The sequence below is a fragment of the Bubalus bubalis genome, chromosome X, assembly GCF_019923935.1.
Source record: "Bubalus bubalis isolate 160015118507 breed Murrah chromosome X, NDDB_SH_1, whole genome shotgun sequence".
Lineage (NCBI taxonomy): Eukaryota > Metazoa > Chordata > Mammalia > Artiodactyla > Bovidae > Bubalus > Bubalus bubalis.
The window spans coordinates 128,328,650-128,354,880 of NC_059181.1; the positions used below are offsets into that span (position 1 = coordinate 128,328,650).

General features: G+C 45.7%; 1 protein-coding gene and 1 long non-coding RNA gene across 5 annotated transcripts in view; one reads left to right on the plus strand and one right to left on the minus strand.

Moving 5' to 3' along the window:
- Window positions 1-11,281, minus strand: part of LOC123331954 — a 24,429-nt gene extending 13,148 nt beyond the window's left edge. The window contains exons 1-4 of one of the 2 annotated variants that reach the window (XR_006548771.2): window positions 11,162-11,281; window positions 10,742-10,844; window positions 9,938-10,122; window positions 6,845-6,940 (exon numbers count right to left, since the gene is read on the minus strand). This is a non-coding gene — a long non-coding RNA (uncharacterized LOC123331954). Of the gene's footprint in view, window positions 1-6,844; window positions 6,941-9,937; window positions 10,123-10,741; window positions 11,039-11,161 lie in introns of those variants that run through there. The other variant, XR_006548770.2, reaches the window with a different exon arrangement.
- On the plus strand, window positions 5,426-24,884 carry ATP1B4 (ATPase Na+/K+ transporting family member beta 4). Of its 3 annotated transcripts, none has more exons than XM_006048796.3 (8): window positions 5,426-5,809; window positions 9,731-9,989; window positions 13,947-14,075; window positions 14,344-14,448; window positions 17,583-17,779; window positions 18,418-18,474; window positions 22,435-22,530; window positions 23,260-24,884. In XM_006048796.3, exons 1-8 carry the CDS (start codon window positions 5,747-5,749, stop codon window positions 23,419-23,421), a joined length of 1,068 nt encoding a protein of 355 aa, XP_006048858.1. In that variant the 5' UTR covers window positions 5,426-5,746; the 3' UTR covers window positions 23,422-24,884. The 3 variants fall into 3 exon arrangements, with proteins under 3 accessions (XP_006048858.1, XP_006048859.1, XP_006048860.1); XM_006048797.3 differs by having other exon boundaries at window positions 5,427-5,809; window positions 9,731-9,977; XM_006048798.4 differs by lacking the exon at window positions 5,426-5,809 and adding an exon at window positions 5,821-9,596.
- The last annotated feature ends 1,347 nt before the right edge of the window (window positions 24,885-26,231 follow it).

Consider the following 26,231-nt stretch of genomic DNA (forward strand, 5'->3'; position numbering starts at 1 on the left):
TTAGCATATGTCCTGACAAATTAAACAACATCATATATAGACACAAAAGATTCCATAGTTGGAGGAGTCCTAAGAGGTCATCTAGCAAACCTTCCATCCTACTCTTCACCCGCTGGCCGCAATGCTCAGAACAGCTCTTACTCAGAGACCAAGGTTTGGGCAGCTCCACTGACAAGTTGGGACTTCCGTGGTGGCTGAGAGGTAAAGAATCTGCCTGCCTGCAAGGCAGGAGAACTGGGTTCAATTCCTGGGTCAGGAAGATCCCCTGGAGAAGGAAAAGGCAACCCACTCCATTATTCTTGCCTGGAGAATCCCATGGGCAGAGGAGCCTGGAGGGCTACAGAGTCAGACACGACTGAGAGACTAAACAACAACAATGCAGATAAAGTTATGCAAAAGTTTCAGAGGCAGCTGGTGCCTGTGACCAGCATTTTTTTCCCACAAAGTTCTCTTATAAAATAAAGCGAAATACATCCTCCTAGTAACTCCTGGCTTTAGGGGGCTGCTCCCTTCCTCTGGAGTCACTCAGAATAAGGGATCTCCTTTTCTATACAGGCTTGTCCCCCGACCCTAGAGAGATTGAAACCTCCAGCACCACAGTGCCCAGACAGGATTTTCTCTGCAGTGACCGTCCTCCCCCTCTGACTGCCCCCTTTGGATGGCATGGGTCTGCAAGGATCACTCTCCCAGCTGCTACTGTCCCACCTGCATTGCTCTGCTTCCCCCACCCCCACCCCACCCCACCTGGCAAGCAAGCACAGAGCTCCTGGGAGGCTGGGCCGCTGTGAGCCCACTGCAGTGCCATCACTCAGCTTGCCAAAAGCCATGTGACACAGCAAGGAAGCAAGTGGTTAGAGAGGTACATTGGTTTCTAAGAGGCACTAGTGCAGCTAAGGCAGAAATAGGCTCGAACTTAATAATCTGCTCATCACCCACAGTAAGAGACACCCTGACTTATTCAAAGACACCGTGGGCGGTGCAGAGGATGAATAAGCATGATTCACTGCCACTCTGGCACCCGGGGCACGAAGAATAATAAAACCCAAAGAATTGTAGCCGCCTGAGTAGTAAATTAAGAGATCCGGGGCTCAGCTAGACTCTCGACATCAATGTTACCATGGCAATAAAGGGCCCCAGCATTCAGCAGCTATTACAGAGCAGGCGTCTAATAGGCTAGTCTATGTCACAGCCAAAGCCCAAGGGGCTAGCAAAGAAGACCAATTAGCATATCCATTCATTAGGGGCCTCTGCACACTTCTTCTCTTAATTCCAATTAGTTGTTTGTTTGAACCAACGTCTCTTGCCTGCATTATACTCATTAGTGCCTTTTAGCCACTGGAAATAGGCTTGAAACTCCACAAGGACCTCACTATTTCCCAAGCCTTCATTTTTCCCCCAGGGGTCTAGGCTGATACAGTCACCAACTTAGGGCCCTCAGTCCCTCGAAATGAAAGCATCTCTCACTGTATAACTGTACTCGACAGATGGAAACTGCTCAGGAATGTGATGCGCTAAGGGTTCTTCCTGGAACCCAGCGAAATAAGGATCCGGGGCCATTATCTGGACCATTCAGGTCAAAGAAACCCTTTGGCCTTAGCCAGTGAGCCCGCTGGCCACGCCTGCTGGCCACTACTCAGAGGTTAGTTGTTCGGGAGGGGGAACTTTGGGCACCCGGGACCATACTGGCATCATCAAAGTCGAGCAGTAGCCATTCCAGCTAGAAGGACTGCCCTTCAAGGTCCAGCCCAAACCCCGCCTATTCTGGGAAGCCTTCCCTGATCTTTGCAGTCTCGAATGAGTTTCCCCTCCTCCACGAATTTTGAAGTTGACACCCTATGCTGGGCAGCATTCATGGCAGCCTCAGCTCCTCGGCCAGCTTGGAGTTCCCTCACCCGTGACTTCAGAGTCCTCAAGGTCACTGGGAGAGACTGGGGTTCTAGGCAGTACTCATAATGCCACTGCATATGACCTTCTAGAGTCTCCCCAAGGACTTAGCCAAACTCCAGGCAGGGACACATCCCACTCCCCAACCGAACCCAACTGTGTAAATAGCTCACAAGAACAGATGCCATAAACTAGCCTCTCTAGTGGCAAAAGGAAACAATCTCTCAAAAGTGCTACCTTCTCTTCCTTCCTGGGAACAGGACGATCAGGTCCTAAGATTGTTTCTGTTCCCCGTCAGCAACCATGTGGTTTGACTGAGGCAGGCAAGCAGGAAAAGGGGCTTACAGAAGCAGCTGCTAACATCTGTGCACAAGGACTGACTTGAATCATTTGCCTCTGAACTCGGTATCAAATTCAAAGCCTCTCCTTTCTCCCTCCTCTCTCGCCTCTGTAGCCACTGCTTCATTTGCAGCTCCATTGGTCACTTCTGGCTCCTCTGCTGTTCTGTTAAGCAGATTGCTTTTTTTCCAAAATTGGCAGGAATGGTTTCTCCTTTAGTCTTCTGAGTGTGAGCTCAGACAGATTTCTGTCTTTGAGATCCTATGGGATTTTGTTATTGTACTCCACCCAACAGCTGGCATTCCAGAAGGCAGCCTGGGCTAAGTACATTGCAAATATCTTAAGTATATGGCAAACCCAAAATCACCCAGAATGCTAGGGAATGAGAGATTCTGGAGAATGGAATATTTTGTTACCTGAGTTCACATTAATCCAAACCCCCTTTTGTCTCCTACTGTGGGTTTTTTCCTCTCAGCTTTATTCAGATATAACTGACATACAACATTATGTAAGTTTAAGGTGTACAATGTGATTTTATCCATGATACACATATATATTGCAAAATGATTACCACCATAGGGCGAGCTAATACCTCTAGCACATCACATAATTACTATTTCTTTTTTATGATGAGAACACGAAAAATCTACTCTCTTAGCAGCTTTCAAGTATATAACACAGTACTGTTAACCACAATTACCATGTCACACATTAGATTTCCAGAGCTTATTCATTTCAAAACTAGAAGTTTATACCCTTTGACCAACATCTCCCCAATTCCTCCATGTCTCCCTAGCCTCAGGTAACTATCATTCTACTGTCTATTTCTATGAATTTGGCATTTTTTGATTCCACATATAAGTGAGATCATACAGTATTTGTCTTTCTCAGTCTGACTTATTTCACTTAGCACAATGCCCTCAAGGTCCATCCATGTTGTTATTAATGGCAGAATTTCCTTCTTTCTCATGGCTGAGCAATATTCCATCATATATATGTATATACACCACACCTTCCTTGTCCATTCATCTGTTGACAGGGCACTCAGGCTCTTTCCGTACCTTGGCTACCGTGAATAATGCTACTCCCTACTCCTGATTTTTTAAATTTTGCTAACAAAAGGAGTACTTCAAGGCTGTATATTGTCACCCTGTTTATTTAACTTATATGCAGAGTACATCATGAGAAACGCTGGACTGGAAGAAACACAAGCTGGAATCAAGATTGCCGGGAGAAGTATCAATAACCTCAGATATGCAGATGACACCACCCTTATGGCAGAAAGTGAAGAGGAACTAAAAAGCCTCTTGATGAAGATGAAAGAGGAGAGTGAAAAAGTTGGCTTAAAACTCAACATTCAGAAAACGAAGATCATGGCATCAGGTCCCATCACTTTATGGGAAATAGATGGGGAAACAGTGGAAACAGTCTCAGACCTTATTTTGGGGGGCTCCAAAATCACTGCAGATGGTGACTGCAGCCATGAAATTAAAAGACGTTTACCCCTTGGAAGAAAAGTTATGACCAACCTAGATAGCATATTGAAAAGCAGAGACATTACTTTGCCAACAAAGGTCCGTCTAGTCAAGGCTATGGTTTTTCCAGTGGTCATGTATGGATGTGAGAGTTGGACTGTGAAGAAAGCTGAGTGCCGAAGAATTGATGCTTTGAAACTGTGGTGTTGGAGAAGACTCTTGAGAGTCCCTTGGACTGCAAGGAGATCCAACCAGTCCATTCTGAAGGAGATCAGCCCTGGGATTTCTTTGGAAAGAATGATGCTAAAGCTGAAACTCCAGTACTTTGGCCACCTCATGTGAAGAGTTGACTCGTTGGAAAAGACTCTGATGCTGGGAGGGATTGGGGGCAGGAGGAGAAGGGGACGACAGAGGATAAGATGGCTGGATGGCATCACTGACTCATTGGACGTGAGTCTTGAGTGAACTCCGGGAGTTGGTGATGGACAGGCAGGCCTGGCGTGCTGCGATTTATGGTGTCGCAAAGAGTCGGACACGACTGAGTGACTGAAGTGAACTGAACATAACTGTACACTTTTTTTCTGCCTTAGTAAGACAAGACCAATGTATCTATCCTTTGTTTGGTTTTTAAGGCTTCCAAGAGCTTCAAGTTTCTCATATATTTAACATCAGGAATCACACACAAAGTTCAAGTGGAGAAAGCATAAGAGGTAAAGCTCAATGTCTACTGAGACCAGGGTAACCCCTGGAAAAAATTTGGTTTCATTGAAATCCCAAAAGAGGAATGAGTTTCTCTTTTCTTTGTCAGCGCTCTGTTTCTCGTCAAATGAGGGTATCACAGGAGACTCTGTTAAAAAAGAATCCTGAGTAGTAACGTTCTAGTAAATGGAGTCTTTATTTTAAATTAGCCACTATTGAAGCTGTCTTCATCAAAACAGCCTAGGTTTGGCATTATGAATAAATCGATCTTTCTAAGTGGTTGGGCTGATTTTCCTGGTTATCAATATGCCCAGAATCTCAATGCCTGCAACATTCTCAGTCACCTGGGTGTGATGGGAGGGGGAGGGGATTTGTGAAGGATCATATATTCCTCCCAGGCCTTTTAGCTACCCAGGCTCCAGTGGGGTGAACCAAACAAACCAAAACTGCTATATAATGTTCTTGGCTGTTTCTACTAATTTTTCTTTTGGTGGATCCCACATTGGCTTCAGGAGTTATATATGTCTGGGAAACCGACACTGCAAAGTTCTGGCTTGTTCCCTGCCCTGGTGCTAAGGGATAAATATAGATCTCAACCACTACAGAAATTTGGCCAGGATTCCAAGGGGTGTGTGTGTGAGGGGCAGTGCTGATGGGGCCATTCTGACATGTGGGAGAGAAAAAAGGTTTCTTTATATCCAAGGCCCTCTTTGGTGGGGGGGAGGGGCCAAGCAGGAGCCTGGCCTCTTAAATGAATAATCCATATTTAAGGGGCTGGTGGATTGACACAAATAAGGAATATTATATGTGGCTTAGTGTGGGGCAGGGGAGGTGGGGAGAGCAAAGGGAATCTTTCCTGACACCTTAGATCCTTTTGCATGAGATCAGCCTTATGAAAAAAGAAAGTTATTCTTGGCCAACTCCCCTCACCCCCAACTCCCACCCAGGCCCCACCCCCTGCATGCACTGATATCCAGCTCTCAACTGAGAAGGACACAACTGAAGACTGCCATTGGGCCCATAGTAGCTCAGGCGCTAGAGAAGGGCAGGGAGTGGGAAGACGTGAAGCTGTGGGGGGGTGAGTCGCTCATCCTTGTGACCCAGAATATCTCCCCCTCCCTGTAATGATGAGCTTGCTTTTCCATAAGGGCTTTCCTTTGATTCAGAGAAGGGGCCAACCAATGAGAGAGGGGCATGTTAGATTATTTTGGGGACGGGCTCATGCCAGGAGGGTTCACTTTTACTAGGCGCCAAGTAGCCCCAGCAACCAGTGTCTCCTGTACCAGCAGCAGCTCCAGAGCTCTCCCCCACTGGCCTGCCTCTGCCGCGCCTCTGCCCACTGCACAGCCATGAGAAGGCAGCTCCGGTCCAGAAGGGCTCCGGCCTTGCCTTACGGTTATCGCTACAGACTTGTGAGTCCCGGGAAGCAGAATATTTTTGCTGTCCCTTTAGAATGGGGTGGGTGTGGGGTGTGTAGGTCATGACTCACGGCTGCTTCTCTTTAGGATGGGCAGAAACAGTGAAGTTTAAGGAAGCCCAGGGTTTCAAGCATGAGCAGTGACTCCCGGGACCCCACTGCACCCTGAATGGCTAGACTGAAGGAGGAAGCCCTTCTCCTGTGCAACAAAGATAAGGGTCAGGGGAGATGCCAGAGAATGAGGGGGTCTTCTACAATGTTTTTGTGGGAGTCTAGAATTTGAACAGACCTTTTGGAGTCTGGGAGTAGAGGTTTCATTCCAACAGCAAGAAATGGAGCCAAGAGAGAAGGGAAAGGAAAGAGGAAATGAAAGGCATTTGCCTACCCAGTTGTCTCAGTCCCTTTGGGTGGGAGCTTCTGAGGAACCCAGCTACTCTTTTTCTAAAGCTGAAATTCCAAGCTATAGCTAAAATCCTGGAATACTAGATAGAAGCTGGGAGCAGTCCTAGACATCGTTTCTCTAGAATCCCTCATCGCGTAAGGAGACTGCTGTGGCTCAGGGCACGGGAGGTACTGGCCATTTACTGGAGAAGCTGAAGTCAGAATGCAGGTTTCCTCGCTTCTCATCCTATGCTCTTTCATATTTGCAGCATGCAACTCCCTAACCCTCCAGCACCCATGGCCTTCCTGCCTGCCACCCCACCCTGCCCAACACTCACACACCCCACCTGCAATGTCACCATTTATCTCCAGGGTGCATTAAAATTTTCTTTGAACCCAAAGTTTCCTTGCACTTACTTTGCTAGAAATCATGAGTATATGCCACATGCAGTGTTTTTGTTTGTTTGTTTGTTTTTTTGCTGAGAAGTATATTCTGAAATCTCCCCCCGAGAGGGCTGTGATCCGAGCCTCAGGAAGAAACAAAGCTTAATCCATTTTTCCTGGGGAATGGCCACTCCCCAACCAAGGAGCTAACTGGAGACTCTCAACAGCCGGCAGAGGAAGACACAAATTCTAACCCCATACCAACCTGTGGAGGGCTTCTCATAACTTTCTAGCCATGGTTTGTAGAATCTCTCTTTTGACGTTCCCCAAAGTCCCTTCCAGTTCTCAGAGCAGTCATAGTCTGTAGGGCATATAAAATCATTCCTTATTTGGATTCTTTTCTCTATAATGCTGCTAAAGTGTTGTGTACAAGTTTAATTATCTGCCCCTCGTTTTGGATTTTAAATGCATCAGGGGATCTTGCTTTATTGGGAACACTTGATCACGTTTACAAAGAGAGGATTTGATGCATTGAATAACTGTGTGGTAATGTCTCTTTCAAAATTAATCAACCATTCGAATGTTTACAGGGTGTCAGTCAATGCAGGGCACAAATTTATCTTCCAGGTCATACTGTTTATGTATTTGTTTATATGTTTATATATTTAGAGTGCTCAAAATGGAGCCACATTCTGCCCTTCAGACTCTTTCCTTTTAGGGCAACACCACGGCCCCAGCACACACCCACTCTTCCATCTCTGCACACTCACACACACTATCACAGGAGGTCAGTGCCACTTTAGGAAACAGACAAAAACAGGCCCTCTCATTACAAAAGGATCCCCTACTGGGTTCCATGAAACACTGAGCTGCCCCCAAAGCGCCCCTCTTGTACAGTGTGAGGCTCTCCTATACCTGGAAGCTGGGGCAAGGGGAGAAGATATTTGCGGTTCCTGAAGCCCAGGCAGTGTGAGAGCTGTGGGGAAATTAGCTCTGAGAAGGTTAATTCTTCCCGGGAGGGTAAAGCTTTAATGACAAGCCATCTTTAATGGGATTATCGTGGGAGCTCATATCTACAAATAAGATCAGGCAGAGGCCAAAGCCAGCTGCCTCCTCTGTGGAGCAGGGGTGGAGGGCAGGCAAAACAGGCGACTAGGAGAGGAAAGGAGATTTTCCCGAAAATATACAGGGAATAGAAACTCCTTCACCTTGAAATGTTATACTTCAAATTCTCTGAGATTTTCAGTTAGATCAGATTCTCTGGAGGCCAGGATGACTGACTACCCACTACAGTCCGGATGAGAGCCTAGGCGAGGGCATGGCTCAGGAATTTTCAGTCAGGCAGTTATCACTGATGTTTGTTCGGTGCCCACTGGTTACCTAGCTGCGGGCTCCATGCTGTGGAGGGTCATCAAGGAGTTAGAAAATACGGCCCCGTCCCACCCACCCCCACCCCAGGTGCTCAGAATGTAATTCTGGAGGTCAAATGGGTACCTATGTTCACACACAAGTGAAAGAGATTCAAGAACATGTATTAATCCATTCAACATTGAGTGATGGGGGGTTATTTTCCTAAGCCTTATCCCGTGAGTCCTTGTCAGAGTTAGAAATCTCCAGTTGTGAGCACCTTCAGCCTCTTGGGAACACAGAATCTAGCATATTGCTGTGCTCTGTCAATCTGCTCAACCACCTCTCAGCTTTTGCACTCAAAGTGGTAGGAGAGAAACATCATTGTCAGGGATATTGCGAGACATGGGTTCAGAGACTGTCTGCTCTATCGTTGAACTAGCTGCGTGATTCTGGCTACATCCTGTTGCCTCTCTGGGCCTCACGTAGACAAGTGACTCTTCAAGGCCCCTGTCAGGTCTGATACACACGTGACATAAGACTGTACCTTTGAACAAATTAGAGAGCAATTCAAGAGAGCTTGTAATCAAGAGCTAGACAGCACTGGGCAGACTGAATGCTGAGAGTAGAGCCTTGTCATTCTGTATCACTTTTACGGATCCTGAACAATCTAGCTCTCTGGCCCGCCCCGCCCCCCACGTCAGCCCTTTCAGCTGAGTGTCCTCTAAATGGCCTTTGAGGAATCAGGCAGGGAGAGGGCGGCACGGAGCCCCTGGCCTCTATCACTGGATACATCCCCCCAACAGGTGCACAGGCCCTGCCGCTCTTCAGATTTGGACAGCACAGAGAAGGGAGGGTGGCCTCATTTTCTGCTGCTGCAATGAGCCTTGGCAGACCCACAAAGAGCAGAGATCCAACTCGCCAGCCTGTGGCTGGGAGGCATTTGAAATACCATTTGGTGAAGTCTGGGTTTTTCTCTTTTTTGTTTAATTTTCTTAGAACCACTTGGAGAAGATTACAGTTTCAGATCTCAAGTAATGGCTGCAATCAGTCAATCAACAAATATGTGCTGAGCATTTCCTACGTGCCCAGATTTCTGCCAAGGGTACGGGCTTGGGGGTGGGGAAGACGAAGGAAATATCAGTTGCCATCCCAGCACTCAGGTGGCCTGTCTAACCTGCTTCTGGCTGGCAGAGGTTCCAGCATGGGCAATAGTCAGAGAAGCAGCAAAGAATTGCACCCCCAATCTCTTGTTTCTGTGGGGAAGACAGTCTAAGTTTTGAGGAGGGGTACAGCAGCTGGCTTTTCCTCCTGATGTCTATTCCAAGCTATTTTTAGCCACAACTTAGGATGGTGAGGGTGAGCAGCTGAAAGCATCCAGAGTGTTAGGACAAAGCTGCCTTGGACTGAGAATGTGCCATCACAGACACAAGTGTCTAAAACTCCTCCATCCTCCAGTGTTGAGCTCAGTCTGCCCTGACAGGCCAAAGTTAACAGGAAGCCATGGCCCCAGGACAGAGTAATGACATGAACAGTCCTAGGGGAACAGCCCAAATGCCTGCAGCTGAGAATAACACTTGCACCTCTATGGAAAGAATATTGGGTCAAAATGGGTCATAGAAATAATATTTCCTGCAAGAGAGAAAGAAATCTGCCTCTTGTAACAACAGGTATGTTTCTGGGTAAGTGGACATCTGAAACATCTCCAAATATTGAGTTGTTTTTCATTTATTTTGGCTGGTGGGATGTGCCATGGGAAATTTTCTTTTCCAAACAAAGGGGTTGTGTGTTGTCACTGTTTCAGGATGATCAGGATGAAGTGAACCAGAACTACTTAGCGGATGAAGAGGAAGAAGCAGAAGAGGAGGCTAGGGTGATGGTGGTACCTGATTTGGAGGAGGAGGAGGAAGAAGAGGAGGAGAAAGAAGAGGAGGAGAAGGAGGAGGAAGATAGTCACAGTCAGGAAACAGACAGTGCCTGGTGGCAGAAACTGCAGATTGTGAATGAATACCTGTGGGATCCGGAGAAAAGGACATCTCTGGCCCGAACAGGTCAGAGTTGGAGTAAGTCCCAGTGGTCCCAATGCCCCAGTCGGGTGTCCTTTGCTTTCGGCTTGGCGTCCAGGACTCCTTTACCACACGTTGGATGGGCTTGTCTGCAAACTTCTCTTAGCTCTTCACGTAACTGGATCAACGCCTAGGGAAATAATGGGCAGATCTCATCAGAACAAACTCCAAGTGGGTGAACAGACAATTGTGTAGCTGAAATCCACTGGGCTCAACAGTATTTTGTAGTGCAGAAAGACAGTAAGAATGAGTTGAAAAAGCACAGATTTTATGGAAGCCCCAGCCCTGTCATTTTCTCTCTGTAACTTTGGGCTCATCACTTATCCTCTCTGAGCCTCAGTTTCCTCACCTGATAAACAGGGGAAGCAGTATCTCCCTTTCTCTCTCACAGGAGCAGCCTGAGACTCGGGTAAGATATGAACATGGTAAAACCGAAAGTATTATGCAGAAGACTATTCCTAGGATACGAGACTCAGGTCCCTGCTAACCTGACCAAGGGTTTGTAGAGTCTCATCAGTTCACCCCGTAACATCAGAGAAGGATAGCCAGGGCTGCCGCTGGCCCCAGGTTGTGGGTGCTTTACGGCTCCAGGGTGTTTAGAGAGAAATGGGTTAAAGGGATCATTTCTAGCGAGTTAAGCCCCAGCTCCTGTATTTCTCGATCCATGGCAGAACTGCGGTCCATATGCAGCCACCTCTGTTACTTCACAGCTTCCCCAGCACTCCTCTCCCAGGGTCCCTCCTACTCACCTCTTGAACTCTTAATGCTGATGCTTCTCAGGAGATTTAGCTTATGGTAAAATTCACACTCGCCACACTCTCTGCACATGCCAGGAAAAGAGCAGCTGCTGGTCTGAACTCAGTTACCCCATGGAAGAAAAAACAGATAAGTCTATGGATGAAATAAGAGTCCCCCAGTGCCAAGAGTCTACATTGCTGAAGTCGACGTTCATGCCTTCTAAAGGCCCCTTTAACTGAGAATTCTCTCCTTTGTAGCTAATGTTTCTAGTTCAGCTCAGTCAGGGTGAAACGGCCAGCCCCGCTTCCTGGAATTGGGAATAGCAGGTGTGGGGCTCCGAACAACACCCACCTCCCTTCACCCCTCTTCAGTTCCCAACCCCACCCCTGCCCATCCCTCAAACTCTCAACTCTTGACTGGAACAAATGTACCTTTCAAGGAACATTCCAACATTCTGGAAGCTGCAGACAAATGCAGGACACTCACTGGGGCTCCAAAGGGGGCACAGCTGTCTCTGGCTTGCCTAAAGAGGACTGAAAAAACAGGCCTTGTGAAATCCAAGTGTGGTTCTGGGAGAGGAAGCCCTGCGTTAACCCTTAAACAGCCATTGGAATTTAACCAGATGAGCTGATCCAAATTGTGCCTGCGGAGAAGAATCCATAAGCCAAAACGTGGGGACAAGGGAGGAAGGTTCGAGTGTCCAGGGGAGATGTGCCAGTGGGGACACTGCATATCCAGGCCTCTGGGAAGTGGGTCTCAGAAGGCTAACCCTGGGAAAAGGGCAAATAGTGATGTTAATGCCCAGGTCACCACATGCCTTGCTGTCCTCTTGCTTGAGAACTAGGTGCCAATTAAGCACTTACTAACCCTGTCCAGCCTGAACATCAACATGACAGACATATTCACCCATTCTGTTATTGTATTCTGGGCTTGTTCTCTTATAGCTGGGCAACCTCTATTCATAGGAGCTATATGTTATTTTATTGGGTACTGACCAGAGTCTATGAGGTAGTAATATTATTGTCCCCATTTTACAGATGCAGAAACTGAGGCTTAGAGAGGGTAAGTAACTTACCTAAAGTCACAGTTAATAAGTGGCAGGACTGGGATTCAAACCCAGGTTGGATGAACACTGGAGTTCCTTCTCTTGCCAGAACACCACACTGTCTTCATGAACTTTAGCAGTGAGCAAGGCCCTGATGGGTAAGGGCCTCAGGACCTGATGGGGTGTTTTAGTGGAAGGACTGAAGAGTTGGGATTGAGGGTATCTTGTCTATTCAAGATATAATCGTCTATCCAAGCTTGGGTGAGGCATTCAGGGGTGAACCCTGGATTACCTAGAGGAGCAGCCCAAGTAAAATTTGGATATTTGGAGCAGAAAAGGTTGGAGGGATCAATGGGTTCAGGTGGGTACAGTGCTTGGCTTTGCCGGAGGTGGGGGTGGTACAGTGTAGCTGAGACAGCCTATCATAGGCTCCAGGGCACAGACTCTTGGGCAAAGCTGAGGGGACACATTGCTAGTGCCATTCACCCATCTATAGCTTCCCAGCCACACATCCCGGGCAAGAAGGAAGATGTCTCCCGAGGAATGTACCTGTCTTCTATTGCTTTCCTTTCATCCATGAAACTGAGCCTTCTGGTCCCCCAGGATGGTTCCAGCTGTGGATGGGTTGCCAGGATGAGGACAGGGGTAGAGCAATGGAGAATGGAGGAGGAGGCAGAGGGCACATCCCATCGGGCCAGCCAGTGGGCAGCAGCCAAGTACCACAGGCACACAAGGCGCTGCTGTTTCTTCTCTGGGGACTCCAGCTGAAGTGAGGTGTTCGTATTCCAGTTCCACTTTAGTGCATCTTAGAAAACATAAAGGTTCACCTCCAGTTAAATTCCTAAGGAATTTTTTTCTCCTTTTCCCGACTCCTTTTGGGGGCCGTTAATTTTATTCGGTTCATGGTTCAATTTAAAAATTGACATTTGGATTTGGTTTGGGGTACAGCAGAGTTAGGTAGTTTGTTCTGGTTTCCAGCTCATGATATGGTTCAAATCCATAGTTCTGACATCATGTTACTGCTGTGAGAAGAGTTAGATGCTATTTTCTGAGACGGCCCCAAAGAGGGGCATGCTTACTCACTCATTCTGTGCTGCCTAATCCCGGGGCAAACCTGGTCCTGATCCAGCCCACAGAGGGAGAATTCACACAACTGTGCCTCTGGAAACTATGGCAATAATAATATTAACAGTGATGAAGAGTGTCATATATAGAGCACTGAGTGTCTGCCAGGCCCTGTGCTATGCTATTTATATGCATCATTCAATGTTAAGAAGTCAGTACTATTATTATCCTCATTTTACAGATGAGGAAATTGAGGCCCAGAGAGGTAAATAGCATGTCTAACATCCAACAGCTAGGAAATGGTAGCATCAGCACAGGATGGAAGGAAAGGCTGAATTTCAAATATTGTTAGGGACACAGATCAGAATATGAGGGAAGTGCTAAACTTATCACCATTTTATCTGCTAGGAATCGGGGGGTGCCCAAAGGTTCTATAACTTGCCCAAGTGCACAGTTAGAGCTCACAGGTGGCAGGTATCAATAAGTACAGTTGCCCCCTCCTTCATTCCCCATCCTGTGTTAGTGTTCTTTTTGAAATCAGAGTCACTTAAACTTTTGCCGAACATGAATAAGATTTGAAGTACATAAAGTGAAACCTTGCTTTGCCTTCATTAGAGGCAAGTCCAGTGGAAATGAAGCAAAAGTTTGAATTATGGGCTATGTGAAAAGAAATGCTGTTTTCATCACTTGCAAATATATATAATCACTGGAACCAAGTGGCTAGAACTCTTTAGGACACCTGCTTTAATGAATAGCAGAGAATGATTTGTACATAGGACATCGACCATAGCCCAGAGGACTCCCAAGCAATTTGCCCTCTGCAGTACTTTCAACTCTGTTCCCCTATAATCTAGTTCATGGTCATCATTTGCTCAGCAAGCCCTTCCATCGGAGATGCTGTAAAGGTAAAACTGCAATCAGACCTCTGACGCAATTCTCACCAATTTCAAATCGGTGAAATCTGAATAAGCAAGGACATACTGAATCTGGGGAATTACAAAAAAAGCCATGTCACGTGTTTGCGCTGGTTCTGATTCGTGAGTTCAAATGCAGACGCAGGGCTTATTGGCCAGCACTGACCACCCTCATCTCTGATTTTTCTGCAGGCCTGATCTTAGTCATTTACTTCTTCTTCTATGCCTCCCTGGCTGCTGTGATCACCCTTTGCATGTACACGCTATTTCTGACCATCAGTCCTTACATGCCAACCTTCACTGAGAGGGTGAAGCCTCCTGGTGAGTGCCCAAATACCCTGAGCTGTCCGAACACCCTGGACAGAAATCTGCTTGCACGGCATGTTCAGCCTCAATTAACTTTGGCTTTTCCCGGTAATGACTTAGGGATTCAATTATTAGGAGTAAAAGTAAAATGGTACTTGGCAGATTATGGTCCTTTTCATTTTGATTGCCTGGGGTGGGGTTGGGGGGAATGGTTTCATGGGAATTGATACAAAAATTATCCCAAGAATGGGTTAATATATCCAAGACTTGTTTTCATTGCCAGGAGTTATGATCAGACCCTTCGCCCATAGCCTTAACTTCAACTTCAACGTTTCTGAACCTGACACTTGGCAGCATTATGTGATTAGTCTAAATGGCTTTCTCCAGGGTAAGTGCCTCTGAATGGTGAGAATATCTTTGGAAAGGTGATGGGTGGGAACTCAAAAATCACTTGGCTCTGAAATCCCAGTCTTAACTAACACTGCCCATTCTGATTTTTCCTTACCTTGCATCCCCCTCAGCACCTGTAGATACAATCAAAACTACTGTGGTTTGTGATTGTATGTTGCCTTAAAGCATATAAAGCCAAAGATGGTAAGTTACATGTTTATATGAAAGCATATAAGCCAGTAAGGTGATAAATTCATTAGGACAGAGACCTTGCTTTCTCTTCTGGAATACCCTAGAGCACCTAGTTATGTCCTGGACATATCCAGATGGCTCAATAATGATCAATTATAAAAGATAATTCCGGGGCAGGGGGCAGGTGGTGATGAGAAAAGGAGAGTGTTCTCCAGAACTGGAAGACTCTTACCTCTTGTGTTTTCTCAAGGTGAGAGAATTCATTTCTTGGAGATGAGCCATCTTAAAGGATGATCCATCTTAAAGAGCCTTTATTTAAGTCTCTTTATTTAAATAGCAGTCCAAAAGGGAGTTGGAGGATAAACCTCTGGGTGGCAGTCACTCCAACATTTTGATAGCCAGTGTTTTCAAGATGCCTATCTCTATAGTATCATCAGATAATGTTCTCAGGGGCAAGTGAAAACTGAGGCAGCAGCTTGGTTAAGGTTAAACATAGAGCCCACAGTCTCTGTATTTCTCCAGCTATCAAAGTAAATCCATGGGTTAACTACACCTATTATTTGTGGAGGAAAAGCCAGTTAGACTGGTTTGGTTGTCCTGGCCTGGCTGAAGCCAAGTGATGGGGGTGGCCTACAGAACAGGCAGTGAACGAAGAGGATTCTCTTACGTGATAGGAAGCCTTGTTTAAATGCATAAATGTTGTCACTGAACTTTAACCCTGCATCGCAGAGTCTATTGTCTCCATTTTACAAATGGGGGAATTGAGGCTCAGAAAGGGGAAGAAATCTGATCAAAGTCTTCCAGTAGCTGAACCAGTATTTCCATTTAAACCCTTGTTTCTGTTCTTGACACCCTTGCTACTCAAAGTGTGATCCAGGGACCAGCAACATCAGTATCACTTGGAGTTTGCTGGAAAGGGAGAATCTCAGGCCCTACCCAGACCTGCTGAATGAGGGTCTGTAGGTGGTCTTTACACCCTTTAAAGCTTGAGAAGTGCTGCTTTTCACAATTCTTTGCTGCTGCCATATGACCAGGAATTAGAAATTCAGCTTTGTATCAGTGTCATTTTGATTAAGTCTGAGATTCAGAATCCTCACCTGTAAAATGAGAGGGGCATGGTTCTTTTTGAATCCATGGAGTCCCATTTTTGGCTCCCCAAAATGTTTTGGGCATCATAGCCAGCACAATATCTTCTCTTCTTTCAAAATGCTTGTGAGCTATTGCAAATGTACTATCAGAATCTCTGCTGAGGAAATTCCTCTGAGAAGAGAGAAGATGCAGAAATATCAATTCTGACCTGATGACAGAGGTGGGGAACATTAGGAAAAGCATTGGATTTTTTTAGTTCCTAAGTGTAGATAATATGCCCTGTTTAAAAGGAACACATCTCTGAAATAGACATCAGAGTATCAATTTCATTCCTGTGAGGACAGAGATTTTGCAATAAGGGTCATGCCCATGTCACATTATTTTTAAAGGAACACCCTCAAGAGAAACAAAGAACACGTGATTAGAGTTTCTATTTAGAAAGTTATTTGAACATAGTTCTTGTTCTTCAAAAAAAGATTAAAAAAAGAGAGAGATTAAAACAAAACCTTGAATTGACTGTAGATTTGTCAAAGGAAAAATAAAAGCTTAGCCATAACTAAGATTTAAAATTTAATAGAATAGATTTAAAATTCCCAGTTGCTTCTAATATCAAGCCCAAGTCACAGTCTGTCTAGATAAGGGTCCAGCAGTACTTTTGGAGTTTTACCTCTGGTGGCACAATCTCCTCTGAAAAACTGAGCTACTTGGAACATAAATGCATGGAGGCTGGATCTAAAAGGACTAACTGGATTTCATCATTGAGAACCAAACTGGGAATAATGTAGTCATTTCTAAAGCCCAGTTCTATGGCATCTAGTAGCCCAGCCAACTCACAGATGGACCTTTTCAGCCCTCTCCCGGATACCTGTACCTTGAAAGTGAAAGTTGCTAAGTCATGTCAGACTCTTTGCGACCCCATGGACCCCAGTCTGTGGAATTCTCCAGGCCAGAATACTGGAATGGGTAGCCTTTCCCTTCTCCAGAGGATCTTCCTAACCCAGGGATCAAACCCAGGTCTCCTGCATTGCAGGCAGATTCTTTACCAACTGAGCCACCAGGAAAGCCATGTGTACCTTGGGCACATGCTAAATTCCATGCAAGGGAAAGGGACACTAACTCTGAGTGCCTCGGGTCTCAGCAGACAAGACCTCACCCCTCAACCTCTCAGTGGAGACCCTACGTTTGTCATTGTTTCCTGTCTTTCAACCTAAGTTTCTATTTTTCAGTGCTAACTTCCCTCTATAAAGAATGAGCTGGTTTATTTCCTCTTCTTCTTCCTCCTGCTTCCTCCTGTTCCACAACATACAGTTTTCACCTTTTTGCATTGGGTGCCTCTGATCAACCTCAAAGAGAGGTTTCCTAGACTGAACTTAAAGAGGTATAACCCCCGTGTTTTGCCTCTATGTATATCCCATGCCTTGATATGACTCAATCCTTCTTCCAAAATCTGCCTACTATGTGCCTCTTCCTCTCCCAGAAGTATTAATAGAAGAGGCAGCCCTCCATGTTTACAATTTACCATGTCAGAAAAGAAATAATGGAAAATAGAGAAGAGTTATAAAGCGACAAACATAATACAATCCAGAGACGGATATGGAAGAAGTTCCAAGAGAATGAGAAGCAAGGGGACAGGCAATCCAAGTGGGCTAGGGGGACTAGCCCAGAAGGCTTCTTGGGAGAGATGTTGTTGAAGGGCCTGGGGCCCCTGATGCCAGGTCACAGGGTCTAAGACTGAGTGGGCTTTCAGAGGAGCACAAGTAAGCTGGGGAAAGGAAACCAGGGAGAACTACTGAAAACCTGGCCCTCTCTGCAGCACCTAACATGACCCTTTGCCACCCCTACATGCTTTAGGTTACAATGACAGTCTTCAAGAGGAAATGAATGTAGACTGTCCCCCAGGCCAGTACTTCATCCAAGACGGTGATGAGGATGAAGACAAGAAGGCCTGCCAATTTAAGCGCTCCTTCCTGAAGAACTGCTCTGGCCTGGAAGACCCAACTTTTGGCTACTCTACTGGACAGCCTTGCATCCTTCTAAAGATGAACCGGGTATATTGGCCCATGATACTCTGGCGATGAAAAGTGGATGAGTTGGGTAGGAAGGCCCTGGCCACTCCATGTCTCTTGGGTTCTGTCTTTATACACTGTTAAGCTTGGCCATTTTTACCAAGAGCATCAGTAATACAAACAACTGGATAAACCTACCAAGTAATAATTCCTTTTCTCCCTGAACACTTTCTATTTGGATTCTTCTCCAGCACCCCTGAACCTACCCTTCGATGCCTGTATCAGGAATGAGATCTTGAGCTGTTTGGCACAGGGGACTGACATGAAGGTGGTGTGGGGGGCAATTCTTATATTACAAGAAATGCATTTTCCTCCTCTCCTGCCATGCCTTGGGGTGGCAGAGCCTTATTAGGCATGCTCTCCTCTTGACACCAGTACATTCTTTACACCTTCAAGATAATCTTGCTGCGGTTGCCATTGTATGAATATCAGCCACAAATAAAACAAGGAGTAAGCTGAGCTGTGTAGCTTTGAAGATATTTTGCATGTTCTACTTTCTGTAACATTTCTGAGAGGACAAATAGATCACGTTTGTGCCTAAAGAAGTGATGACTCTAGGGGGATTTAGAAAAGCCCTACTTTTTTACTGTCAAACCTGTTAATTTTTTTTCTTTTGCTAGATTGTTGGCTTTCGTCCTGAGCGTGGAGACCCTGTGAAGGTTTCCTGCAAAGTTCAGGTAAAGTGCCCTTTTGAATAAGTACTGTTAGCACACCTGTTTCGTGCAAAAAGGTGGGTCATCTCTTCCAAGGGCTTTACCATGGACGGTTGGCTAAGGGTCAGGGAAAGGGTTAATCTTTTCATAACTACGCCTCCATTTATACCTTCAGTCCTCCCTGTTTCCAGAAAGCATTCCATTCATGTGTATTCGTGTGTGTAGTGTTTGTGTGTGTGTGTGCTGATTTATACCTGTGAAAGCCAAGGACTGAACCTCAGCTAAGGGCCACAGCAGGGAACAACAATGTGCCAAGTCATTAATTGGGATTCTGTTTACACTTTTGCTTTTAGCTCTAATTACTTGTTTCTTTGAACTAAACAAGCGGCTTTCATTAGAGTCATTAGTCCCTGGTTTTAAAACTGAATTTTACTTTTTGCAGCAATGACCAGTGGCACTGGGTGTTGCAGTAACAAATGACTACAAAGGAAGTATAAACAGAACTCCATTAATATGCTAATTAACTGTCCTTCAAGGGACCATTAACTCCTATCTCATCTGTGCCAATTAGCTCCCTTGTAGGAAAAAGCCCTAGATCTTGGGTTTACTTCTTAAACTGGCAGTAGCTGCCTCCTGTTTGCTAACAGCCACTGTACCCCCAGTCCTGGGCAGATGTCTTACAAATAAGTGAAACCAGGGAATCCCATTCTCAGTACCAGAAATGTCGCTCAAAACTCCAGTCTTGATGGTGGCAGATCAGAAAGCAACAAAAGGTGGCATTTATTCAGCAGTAGTTCACATTCACGGAGAAGGCAATGGCACCCCACTCCAGTACTCTTGCCTGGAAAATCCCATGGATGGAAGAGCCTGGTAGGCTGCAGTCCATGGGGTCCCTGAGGGTCGGACATGACTGAGCGACTTCACTTTCACTTTTCACTCTCATGCATTGGAGAAGGAAATGGCAACCCACTCCAGTGTTCTTGCCTGGAGAATCCCAGGGACGGGGGAGCCTGGTGGGCTGCCGTCTATGGGGTCACACAAAGTCGGACATGACTGAAGCGACTTAGCAGCAGCAGCAGCAGCAGTTCACATTCAACAAGAATTTATGAATCACTTATTAAGTACCAGGTACTCTGCTTGGTGTTGGGAGTGCCAAGATAAATATGGATCTGTCTCTGAAATCAAGGCAGTCAAGTAATACAGATGCAGTGGGGACATAAAGGAAGGAAAGGTTAGTTCCACATGGGAGGTGATGACACTGAAGATGAGCTTTGAAAGGTCAGGCCATGCTTGCCCAGTGACCAAGGTAGGAAGGACATTCATTCTGTTCACATATACGTGAACATGTATAAACATACACACATGAGAGGTGTGACTACAAACGGTGGAATTGATTCCACACACCATTCACCAAAAATAAATTTCATTACTTTTTAGAATATATAAATAAACCATGAAGATGAACTCAGTCTTAAACTAGCATAGTAATTGGATTGAGTCCTGCTTAGAGTTCCCTCGGAGAAGGCAATGGCACCCCACTCCAGTACTCCTGCCTGGAAAATCCCATGGGCGGAGGAGCCTGGTAGGCTGCAGTCCATGGGGTCGCTAAGAGTCGGACACAACTGAGCGACTTCACTTTCACTTTTCACTTTCATGCATTGGAGAAGGAAATGGCAACCCACTCCAGTGTTCTTGCCTGGAGAATCCCAGGGATGGGGGAGCCTGGTGGGCTGCCATCTCTGGGGTCTCAAAGAGTTGGACACGACTAAAGTGACTTAGCATAGCATAGCATAGCATAGCATAGAGTTCCCTAAGGAGATCGAACCAGTCAATCCTAAGGGAAATCAGTTCTGAATATTCATTGGAAGGAATAATGCTGAAGCTGAAACTCTAATACTTTGGTCACCTGATAGGAAGAACTGACTCACTGGAAAAGACCCTGATGCTGGGAAAGATTGAAGGTGGGAGGAGAAGGGGACGACAGAGGATGAGATGGTTGGATGGTATCACCAACTCGATGGCTGTGAGTTTGAGCAAGCTCTGGGAGTTGGTGATGGACAGGGAAGCCTGGTGTGCTGCAGTCCATGGGGTCACAAAGAATCAGACATGACTGGGTGACTGAAATGAACTGAGAGTTCCCTAGTGGAAGTCATTCATTTTTCAGCTTACATCGAACCTTGCTGAGAACTGTCTTTAAAAAAAAAAAAAAATTGAGTCATTATACATTCTATAATAATCAATACTGGTCAAATCCACACCCACATGTGGAAGTCAAGCAGGATGAAGTAATTACTAGAATAAATTAAGGAGAGTTCAGTTTATACTAAGCCATTATAGTATATTAATAGAAGTAATCACACGACCCGAGTGAGTGATTTGCTAGTAGTGATTCACTATTTGTCTCTTACCTCCAGACCTCGGCTATCTAGGGCAAACCTAATGCATGGGCAGAAAGCCCTGCCTGACATACTATGATAAGGGTCAGTTCAGTTCACTTGCTCAGTCGTGTCTGACTCTCTGTGACCCCATGTGAAGCATGCCAGGCCTCCCTGTTAATCACCAACTCCCGGAGCTTACTCAAACTCATGTCCATCAAGTTGGTGATGCCATCCAACCATCTCATCCTCTGTCGTCCCCTTCTCCTGCCTTCAATCTTTCCCAGCATCAGGGTCATTTCCAGTGAGTCAGTTCTTCACATCAGTTGGCCAAAGTATTGGAGTTTCAGCTTCAGCATCAATCCTTCCAATGAATATTCAGGACTGATTTCCTTTAGGATGGACTGGTTGGATCTCCTTGCAGTCCAAGGGACTCTCAAGAGTCTCCTAACACCACAATTCAAAAGCATCAATTCTTCGGTGCTCAGCTTTCTTTATGGTTCAACTCTCAACATCTGTACATGACTACTAGAAAAACCATAGCTTTGACCAGATGGACCTTTGTTGGCAAAGTAATGTCTCTGCTTTTTAATATGCCGTCTAGGTCGGTCATAGCTTTTCTTCCAAGGAGCAAGCGTCTTTTAATTTCATGGCTGCAATCACCATCTGCAGTGATTTCGGAGCCCAAGAAAATAAAGTCTCTCACTATTTCCATTGTTTCCCCATCTATTTACCATGAAGTGATGAGACCGGATGCCATGATCTTAGTTTTCTGAATGTTGAGTTTTAAGACAACTTGTTCACTCGCCTCTTTCACTTTCATCAAGAGGCTCTTTAGTTCTTGTTCGCTTTCTGCCATATGGGTGGTGTCATCTGAATATCTGAGGTTATTGATATTTCTCCCGGCAATTTTGATTCCAGCTTGTGCTTTATCCAGCCCAGCATTTCACATGATGTACTCTACATAGAAGTTAAATGAGGGTAGACTTGTTTATTTAGTCATTCCCCCTTTGCTTATCCTCCTGACCCCACCCCCTGTAATGAAGCCCCTCAGAGAATGTGGTCAGAGACATGCGTTTAGGTGAGCCACATCCAGGCTGTGTCCCTGTGCACCTGGTTTGACCTCCACCAGAATCGAGCACACCACGTGCATGGTGTTGTAGAGTGGGATTTACCGAGCATGTTCTAATTTACACCTGCCTCGGCTCCAGAGTCCAAGGCTGGGTGCCAGGTCCAGTATGATTCTTTGCAGAGGGACTGGCATGGTAGGCCCTCTTGCCAGAGCAACACCAGGTACTGCAAGCCCTTTAGAGCCCCTCGGAACCCTTCCGCCTGAGTCTCCTAGGAGCCAGCACAGAGCTACACTGAGAACCTTCAGCCTCCCATGTCTGGGCCTTCTATTCAGAATTCTTTGAACTGCAAAGCCAAAGCCCAGTCTCTCCCTGGAAACACTCCCCTGGCAATAAGTCTGGCCTGAGCTATGCCTCACTCTGCTTTCCTGATCTTCCTGAGATGGACACACAGTGTTTCTACCTGGGCCTCAGGCCCCTTTAGCTCAGGCTCCAACTCAGGGACCCACCACCTGATACATACTTGCTTCTACTTACAGAGAGGTGATGAAAACGACATCCGATCCATCAATTACTACCCAGAGTCGGCTTCTTTTGACCTCCGCTACTACCCTTACTATGGCAAACTGACTCATGTAAGTCTGTACTCCCCTTTAGTCTTTGCTGTCAGAAAGGGCTCAGAGGCAGGGCTGACTGGGATCAATGAGAATCAGGGAGCAGCAGGTAATAATAACAACGGGGTGAACAGCTGCTGGCCCAGACCTGGAGTTCACTCCACCAATTCCTATCCCAACCACTCCTTGCCAAATCTGAAGGAATCTCAAACATGGTGTGGCCTCACTCCTTCAGTTTACAGATAGAAAAATGAGGGTTCAGAGAGAGGAAGTGACTTGCCCAAGGTCATACAGCTAATTAGTGGCAGAGCCAGGAGCAGACTAATCACTTAACCATTGCACTCAATGATGCCCAAATAATTGGGTTCCTTTTTCTCCTGCTTGGCGTCTTGGGGCAGTGAAGGCTTCAACACCAGCATGGAGACTTAATAAATACCAGTTCTGGTTTGATTCATGGTCTGATACCCAGAAAACCATATCATGCTGAGTTAGAACTGCTTCTCCCCAGAGGACAGTCTGACAACTGACGTTGACTTATGAGAGAAACGTGTAATTTCCCCCAAGTCCCAGGGCAGAGAGAGCATCTCAGTTGCTTCAGCCACCTGTGACTTGGCATCATGGGATTTACACAGTTCCCTTTGTGGAGGTTATTTCATCCTGCACTGACCATCCAATCACATCCATCCTGCCATCCTTCCCCACGACCCTGCCCCTCCTCCCACTTAGAATTCATTGTTCTTCCACCTACAGGTTAACTACACCTCCCCGCTGGTGGCAATGCACTTTACAGATGTAGTGAAGAACCAAGCGGTGCCTGTGCAGTGCCAACTGAAGGGCAAAGGCATCATAAATGACGTCATCAATGATCGTTTTGTGGGTAGGGTAATCTTTACTCTAAACATAGAAACCTAAGAACTTCAGGGGGCCACTCCCACCAGTTCTGTTTCTGTTTTATTTCATGTTACCCTGGTAGCACCTGAATTCTTTTCTTCAATCAGGACACAGCCAGATGGACACCTGAGACAGTAGACCATTTTTCCTTGCCTTTGACATATGTACAAAATGGCATTGTGGGAACTATTTCATTTTTAAAGGTAGTCTCTCCTGATGACAAATAGATGATATTCATTTCCTTTTCCCCCACTTAAAACCAAAACCCATACTTGCTGCTAGAAGTCTCATTGTAGTGTAAACATAGTATCTGATAAAATTCACAGTAGCCATGAAGGACAATTTCTGTAATGATTATAAATTCATCATGTTTTCTAAAAATGTGTTGTTTTTAGAGGTGAGATTCCTCCCAACCAGGCTGATAACTAACCCTTTTTGTTAACCTGCCTGGCAAGGTCCTGCCCTGAGAATCACCAAGCAGACCAATCCAGAATACACCTAGGGCCATCATGCCCAGGAAGTCTGTATCCAAGGGTGCTTGTGAAATAGGCTTTCCTGGGCAACTAAATACTGCTTCACCAACTGGGTTATCTCCAACTGGAACAGAAGTCACTGATAACTGGATGTTGTTCTGGGATAGACCAGAACATAGACCTTCCCTATGACTTCTCTGGGGAGTGAGGCCCAGTGCAACTGGGGAGAACACCTACCACGTGGATGTGACTGTTATTAGATTCCTTGCTTTATGGTGTAGTCATCCAAAGGCAAATGTTCCCGCAGAAAGGTTGTCTCAGCTTCAGGCAAAGGAAAAGACAAGGATGATCTCCACCACCTAATTCTTCTTGGGCTATTTGTCTGAAAGTAGTGTGATGTTCTTTTGAGACCTCAGGGATGGATGTGTTGACCACCCTCACACCCTCTGCTACACCTTTGGAGATTGAAGTCAGGGTCTCCCGACTGATACATGGTAAGACAGAAATCTCCTGCCAGGCCACCCTATATTCAAGTCCCATTAGCCAGCTTTTCATTTTCTTAAAAAAAAATGGTACGAGGCAGATGTTTATCCAGGTTGTGGATCAGCCAGGCTGCTTTGTCTTATCTTTGGCCATATGACCATTCCGCTGCTTGTCTCTACTAGGGGGAGGGCTGGGACCAGGAGAAAAAGAGAGTGTCAGAGAAGAGTATAGTGTCTCAGGGTCCAAAGCAAGCTTAAAGGCCACCTGGAAATATCCAGAGTCGGAACCTCCTCTACAGTGTTTACCTTCTCCCAAAACAGGGAACTGACAGTTTGGTAGTGAAAACAAACAAGTAAAGAAGTAACTACAATATAGTGTGACAAGAGTTTTAATATTAGTATGTGGGAATGCTATGGGAACATGAGGAAAAATAACTCAAGCTAAGAAAGTAGCAGAGGAAGTTTCACATGCAACTGTGTTTGGGTAACTGGGAGCAGCTCATGTAACTTGAATGTAAAGGGCTCAGAGCAACAGCAGGGAGGGGCAGTGGACTGGGCTAGAAAGGCATACAGGTACTGAAAGAGGCCTTCAAGTTTTATCCAGTAGGAGAAAAGGAGTCATTAAAGCATTTTATGGGCTTCCCAGATGGCTCAGTAGTAAAGAATCCACCTGCTAAGCAGAAGACACGTAGGAGACACGGGTTCAATCCCTGGGTGGGGAAGATCCCCTGGAGAAGGAAATGGCAACCCACTCCAGTATTCTTGCCTGAAAAATTCTATGGACAGAGGAGCCTGGCGGGCTACAGTCCATGGGGTCACAAAGAGTCAGACACGACTTAGTGACTAAACAACAACAAACAAAAGCATTTTATGCAGGGAAGCTTTGTGATCATACTTACTTTTCAGAAAAAGCACTTTGGCAGCCACATTGTGAAGGGTGCATTGCAGAGGGACAAGACTGGGGAATGGGCAGTGAGGGAGAAGGAATCAAGAATGACACTAAGGTTCTGAGCTTGGCAAGAACCCCTGGGATGGTGATACTGTCGATTAAGCCTGGGAATACATGAGTGAAGCAGGATTGGAGAGGAAGATGTTGAGATCAATTCTGGACATTTTAGGCTTGTGATTTCTACTTGTCAGACACTGATGTGGAGCTGTAAATATAAGTGGGTTGGCGAAGAAGGAAATCTGAGAACAAAAGCAACATTTGCTTAAGTGAACTCTCTTAAGAAAGTCCACGGTATTAATCATGGGAATTTGAGCCACTTATGTAAACATATCACAGCAATCTGGTCTCTCAGGTAGTGCTTCTCTCTTGGCTTATGGCAGAAAGGACTGCTGCTGCTCTTTGGAATCTCCTTCCCACACACCTTTCCAACTCTTAGTGACAGTAAAGGGGGGCTGACTGCTATTAACAAGTGATTCAAAGACATGCAACAGCAGACCTGTGGAAAACACAAAAAACAACGAAACTGTCTCCCCTCAACTCCTTTCCTTACCAAATTCGACTTTCAGAACTAACCTTTAAAAAGAAACCAACTTGAAGATAACAACTTGAAAACCTAACAATCAGCTCAAATGATCAAAGTCTCAAGATTTAGTTGTAACAGGTAATAGAACAGTAGATCTGGAAAGAAGCTTAGAGAGCGTTTAGTGAAAACAAGCGGCATTGCATCTGACTCCAGGTCCAGTGCTCTCTCTACTCTGAGCCGCTGCTCACCAGGAGGTACCATCTTTCAAAAAATCGATGACTGATAGATATCCCAAACATTTTAAAACATATGTCAAATTTGAGTTAGAATAGTTAACATTTCACAGGAATTCAACTGGTGCTATATATTATACATAATACATTATCCTGTTAAATACGTTGACT